Here is a 6,942-nt window from a genome sequence, read left to right as displayed (position 1 = left end):
GGGGGGGTATCTATTTTAATGTTTTAATTTGAAATAGATAAGTATTTCAATTTCAAGTTAAAAGTTCTGCAGTTATATATTTTCGTTGAATATCTTTTCAAGGTTGTGAAGATGCTTCGCTTCTCTTTGCAATTAATAAGCGGATGAACTTTAAGTCTCCTCTTGGAGTCGATAAGCGAGGCTTTTAAAGAGAGACAGGAAATATAACTTTTCACACGTTGAAGCGTTCCACTCGATATGTTTCACTGTGAACCACCTGTTTTAACATTCCGTGCAATCAACTAGAAACCCTTTGTACATGAGAAGTAAATGTGATAACATGTAACAAAGGATGAGGGATATATTACGTAGATGTAACAGTACGCTGAGAAAATGGTACAGACTTTCAAATCAGCAAAGCTAAATGAAATAATTCCAATTCTGCTGCTTTTAAATGATATATTAATTTTGTGTATAATGTATCGAAATGTGCAAAATTTTAAGACTTTTATTTACTTTTTAAAATAAAATAATAAGTCTCTCTCTCTCTCTCTCTCTCTCTCTCTCTCTCTCTCTTTCATAATATTCAAGTTTTTTTAAATATCTATAATTCTTGAAATTTTTTGATATTTTTATAAGAATCTTTCTAAAATATTTACAATCTCAAAACGCAGAATGCTTTTTCGAGGTATTCAACGAAAGAAAACTTTATTTTCTTTAATCAATATTTTCGATGATGCGAGTATTCATATTGAAATATTAACAACGGTTGTATGATGGGTCGGTACGTCTCAATGGTTGACGCCCTATCAAATTAAAGCGTGACGTTATACTTTTGTAAGTAACATACTGTTTTGCTATTATACATTTATGAAAGAGTATTTACTTATTGATTAACAATATATCGAAAAGAAATATAAGAAAAAGTAAGCAAACCGCACCTGGCTATAGAAGTTATTGCTGACATTTCATTTTTAAGACTAAAATTACAACGTAATAACAACGTGCGTTGTGTATATGCATTTACAATGTTGTATCCATTTAAAATTATTCTTAATTCTAATAGATACTTGCTTCGAAATTTTTTTAACTGATATTTGCAGGCCTAATGTACTCTTTAAATTAATTTGTTAATTAAATGTATCTTTGCTTAAAGTTTAATGTCAAGATCTGACAAATAAGATTATGTAACGTAAAATTATGTAAGATTGTGAAAAACGTTTTTTATGAACAATTTTTCACAACATAGTAGAAGAAAATGGTGGGGGCCACTGGACCCATAAATACCGATTAGGGTTAATTATTAAATAAAGAAAGAATATTAACGTGACTAGACTTTAAAGCTCGATGAACATTTTTAGCTCGTAATATCCTCCAACGTTTGACGTCAGCAGTGAGCTTTTGCGATACTATATTATTCCCAGCGCACTTTTAGAAGAAATCGAGATTAAAAGGTCGTCGATCCTCATTGATTTCTCGTTATCATTCTAAGGATATTTTTCATTCACATGTGTGGCTTACATAAATATTACAAATTTATTTGTCACATTCGCAATGTATAGTCCTACAAGGACTAGAGCGGAACTATTTCGTCATATTTTCAACTTTAATATAAAATTTACGGTGACAAACAATATCTTTTTATTTTTGCAGTAACATGTTTCTAACTACCTTATACAATTATAGTTGTTTAATCTTGAGAGCACAGGTATGACCTTTAAATGTTGAATATACGTTACTCAGAATCATAAGCAATATCATGAGAAATGGACGAAATAGCTCCGCTCTATCTTGTAAAGTTTATTATGAGCTTATTATGAGAAGATTATTAAAAGTTTTGATTACTGCTTCTTTCAATTGCAGATGTTAATGAAGTAATAGAGGAAGTAATATTTTGTATTAATAATATTGATAACTTTACATAATTGCGAAGAAAATTTTGTTAAAAGAAAATTGATTTCAAACTAAGATAAATGAAATCTATAAACTAATTGAAGGAAATTTAATATTAACCAATTATATCAATAATGTGAGAATAAATTGTATTTTTTTTTACTTTTGTTTGGCTTGGAACACTTCAATTTTCTTTTTGTAGATTCTTTTTATTCTAAGGAGGTTTCGAAGAAATTATGAAACAAATTGAATTAATATACTAGAAGCAGTAAAAATAGAAATCTGACGTGATAAATATTGATTGAGTAAATGATTTAAAGTAAATGTAAGGAAGAAAGGTTTTTTCTGATTTATCAACTTTTAAGAGCTAATTTGGAGTCAGCATAAAAAATAAGAAAAATGCGCAAAAAAAAAAATTCTTAGATATCATTTAGATGGTACAAAGTTACATAAAATTTTGCTTTAAATTTATTATTTTTTATATACAATTATAAGGCGTTTAATTACTTATTTCTTGTTACTCTTTAGCAATTTTTAAATAAGACTCTGTCTCGCAATTTTAAATTTTTAGTTGAACAAATCTGACCTGTAAATAATAGTACGTATTAAATGAGCAATCTAAAAATTTCTGAAGAACAAAATTTTTGAAAGATAATCCTGTCAATCATCATTGTCGTTAACGTTTTTTAAATTCAGTACATTCCGTCCTTTGTAAAACAAAAAAAATCTCTTCTATACACATACATACGCGCGCGCATGCAGAGGGAAAGCGAGAGGAAAGGGAAGAGTTCGATTTTCGCCCACGACAGTAACTCGACAGTTATCGAACTGTTCATCCCACGCAGTCACCACCTTCGTGAGCTTGCGAGATGTCTCTATCGTACGCTGTAAAACCGCTACACTCTCTCGCTCTCTCAGATATGTCACGTAACCCTTTGCTTATCTATTCCGTGCCTTCTTCTCTCACCTCGTTTTGTCTACTATGATTCTAGATAACTCTTTCGATACCATGAAGCCATAAAAGGTGGTGGTTTAAAATGTTGATTTTTTTCTTTAATGCATAAAGCAAAAAAACAATCTTTTACACAAAGAAAATATCAGAATCAAATATAATAGACAATCTACTCGGAGATCGAACGAATTGATAAATTGAATATTACATATACATCGCATGTTTACAGTAAACACGAATTTATAATAAAATTGAAACGCAGAAGCAATGTAATTAAATCTAGCTATACCATGGCCGCGGTCCGATTCACGATCACAACGCTTAAAAATCATTTTATCCTTGTTTGTCAAATGTTAAACGAAGGCCGATATTTATAGTCAGAGCTTATATTCAAGATCGTCTTAAGAAGTCACGAATGAATCAGAGGGCCGTATTAGCGTCTTAAGATATTACTTAAGACAGTCTTGAATTAAGAACGGATTATGAATTTCGCCTGAAGACCAATGATGCTTAGCATGAATTGGACCGTGACCTAAGTAATTTATGAATTAGTTTTGAGATGGCAGTGATTTTTTTAAAAGAGTGGCTGTAAATTATTTTAAGACACCTGCCACATTTTAAGCCACTACTTTTTACACAATACAACTGAAGTGCACATATTCGTGTGCATTTTAATTACATTGTTTCTACGTTTTCATTTTATTGTACACTCGTGTTTGCTGTAAATATGCGATGTACATGGAACATCCGATTTATCTGTTCATTCGATGCGCGTTGATCATCTATTATATTTGATCTTGACATTTTCCTTGTATAAAAGAGTGCTTTTTATTCATTGAACAAAAAGGCTAATAATAAATATTTATATTTAGTATATAATAGATATACATATATCTTTATGATGACATGACGCGAAATGATGTTTATTAAAGATCGTATTGCGATACTTATGTAAATTGTAGCTCATAATTATCAATTATTCCAATTAAAATTTAGCCTGTTTATGGTACTTGTATATCAAATAAACATTTAGTCTTTTAACAAATATTGTATGATATAATAAATTAAATTGCATAATTCGTATATATTCTTGCAAACAGTTGGAAATATTATAAATTTTTTATACAATTTACTAGGCGTTCGAATATTGCTCTTAAATTTCTAGGTTTTAATATTTTATGTTCAATAAATTAATTTTTGTAACAAGTAAATAAATCTACAGGTAATATTTTTCTTCCTTTTTCGATATATTAATCCAGATGCTCTCAGTATTTTCAGTTTTCTATATGTAAGAGTAAACAATAGCATAATGACATATCAAGAAGATGAATGCGTTTAATTGTGACTCATATTCATTAAATGTATCCTGCATTTTTTCAATCTAATTGTAATCTTTGCGCATTCAAATATATGCAATTTTATTTAATCATGCAATCATGCACAATCGTCACGTCCTTTAATTTTTTACATATTATGTATATACATTCTATTTGACATCAAATTGATGTAGTTAAACTGATATAATCAAATCTTCAGTCATGAGAGAATTTAATTTAATAGTAAATTATGATGAGGATATAACATTTACCAGACAAATAATTTATTTTTATGGAAAAAATGAAATAATTTAAAATGCGAATTAAAAAGAATAATAATTGAAACGGAGATTAAATGTGATTGAAAAAATTATTAAACGTTGTATAATGAACTGACAAAAAAGAAAGAAAAAAATTGATATCGATTTGCCTTGACTTTCTTGTTTTCTTGCAAAGTTGCAATTTTCTATAAGGAATGTCAAAGTTTATACATAGATTCATATAAATTTTTAATGGAAAATACGCATGATATGTGAGAATAGAATACACGTGCGCTTTACTTCATACGAATATATAAAAAGTCTGTCCAGAATTATCCATGATGAGAAACATACTAAAGTTATTTTAGGAAATTTGTGTGATTAAATTTTAGTTTGTTTCTAGAAATTTTCAATGCCTTGCTATATTCATTCCATAATATCTATGTGTTTCACAAGTTGTAATATAACAGCAAACCGGTCGATTGCTTCATAAGCAAATGAGCAGGATTAAATTAGATTGCCTGCCTTTGTCAAAATATTTGCGCGCCTGAATCTCTGTATGCTTGAATCTACATTTGACACAAATACTTGGAGTCGACAAAGCTAATTAATTATTACAATTTGAAAGGCACGCGTGCGACACACACACACACACACACACACATACAGAGGATATCTCTTATATATAAACAATTTCTCTTAGCTCTTTGTATAATTCTGTTTTTAGGATGTCTATTCAGCGAGGACATATGTGACCCTCAGACGGAAAAGTGCTTTGACGGTAATAATTTTGTATAATTCTCTTTAATTAATAATTGATAATAAAATGAAAATTGCTTAATCTCTTTTATTTTATATACATGATAAGAAAATATAGAAATAAATAGACCATTAAAAATAAATTTTCATATGAGTTTTTAAGTTTAATCAGAGTTAATTATGTTAATTATGTTAATGTTAAAACTGTTAGACATTAATAGTAGAATTAAATATAACAATTTTTTTGTAAAATATTTATCTCAGTTAGCCAAGTTTGCTTGAAAAATTTTGCACAATATCACGTGACAAATCTTATCAGCAAGAAGGTTACAAATTTGATGCAGAATCTGTTATACTGCAGGCAGTGGCGACAAAATGTTACAAGAAATATAATAAAATTTGTTTATATGACAGCAAATTGGCGGCAGAAACCAAGCAGATTTGCACATAGCTTAATTGTTTAATACAGATTGACAGTAGATTCGAGATCGAGCAGAATCTGCTGCATTCGACAAGTTCTACTCAATTTTCCACTAATCTGCTGTTATATCAACAGGCGTTGCCGGCAAAACATGAATTTAATACGGATAATGCCGAATCTATTGAATTTTTCTGATCAAATTTGTTGCCAATTGGCTGACATTTTGTGAACAATTTTGCTTTCTGAACATTTTTATATTAACATTATTTTTTCAGATCTGGCATTCGGAAAATGTATACCTCGATACACGAATTTAGAGAATGAGAATTTATATCAGTAAGTTAAATGAGCTAAAAATCATGTCCTTAAAATTGTGATGTATTTATAACATTCTACATGAATTATTCGCACTGAAATGTCTACATCTCAAATGTCAACTCGAGATATATGCAAACGCAATATATGTATATGAACCAAGCGGAATTGAATTCTTTTTCCGATCGGTTAATTTTACGTCGGGTCGTCAAACGGTCTCGCTACTTCGTCTTTACCGTCTTTATTATCGTACACCTACGTAATGTTTTAGTGCGATCAACACATAAAGTGTAGCATAATCAACGTGTTATTGCGATGTAATACAAGTCTATTCTGTATCACGCAGATATAATCTTGATATCGATGAACTGGAGCTGCTACACTCGATGAGACTACAATTGATGAGACTTATAGAATCTAACGGATACAACTGGAAACATCCATTTACTCAATGTATTGTGCAAACTTCGTTGCATAATCTCCGATATGGGTACATCATTTTGTTAAAACTTATAAGTCGTAACAAACTTAAATTTATCAGAAGAGATTATATATGTATGCACTAATATGAATTTTCAGTTTTAATATATATAGATTTTAGAGATGTGTCACCATTTCTCTCATCATGTAAAGTTTTTGCGATAAAATAAAAGAAAATTGTACGCTGCTATGTGCTTGCTAAATATTTAATTTTTTCAGATTAAATTAAGTACGGATTTTTAATATTTTATATTTTTAATATTATATCACAGAAACTTTTAGACCAAAATACTATATAGAAAAATGATGACATGTATTTGATAAGACAAAAAATTAATAAATAACAATTATAAATTTGCAAAATCCGAAATTTATGTATATATACATATATATATAATTTATGAAATTATTAAATTGGTCAATACTTGATATTAATCGATGTATATCAATTAAAAGTATTTAATAAAAAAGAATTTGGAAAAATTTTCAGACAAAACGATGCTCGTGATTTTCGTCTCTGCGAATATTTAAAGAAGCCACGTCTCGAAGAACAAGATGGATTTATTG

At 29.1% G+C, this 6,942-nt stretch overlaps 1 protein-coding gene across 4 annotated transcripts in view; it reads left to right on the top strand.

Annotated features, from left to right (window-relative positions):
- Positions 1-6,942, top strand: part of LOC108748607 (receptor-type tyrosine-protein phosphatase N2) — a 15,636-nt gene that overhangs the window by 2,667 nt on the left and 6,027 nt on the right. For 2 of the 4 annotated variants that reach the window (XM_018486850.1, XM_018486848.1), the window contains exon 1: positions 6,876-6,942. Coding sequence is in view for 1 of the 4 variants with exons in the window: in XM_018486851.1 (XP_018342353.1) it covers positions 5,128-5,181; positions 5,856-5,916; positions 6,242-6,385; positions 6,866-6,942 (336 nt within the window). In the remaining 3 variants the exon portion in view is untranslated. Of the gene's footprint in view, positions 1-5,127; positions 5,182-5,855; positions 5,917-6,241; positions 6,386-6,865 lie in introns of those variants that run through there. The other 2 variants (XM_018486851.1, XM_018486849.1) reach the window with 2 other exon arrangements.

The sequence above is a fragment of the Trachymyrmex septentrionalis genome, unplaced genomic scaffold (genome assembly GCF_001594115.1).
Source record: "Trachymyrmex septentrionalis isolate Tsep2-gDNA-1 unplaced genomic scaffold, Tsep1.0 scaffold24, whole genome shotgun sequence".
Classification (NCBI taxonomy): Eukaryota; Metazoa; Arthropoda; class Insecta; order Hymenoptera; family Formicidae; genus Trachymyrmex; species Trachymyrmex septentrionalis.
The sequence above is the reverse complement of the archived record's forward strand: the minus strand, read 5'-3'. Positions and strand labels throughout refer to the sequence as shown.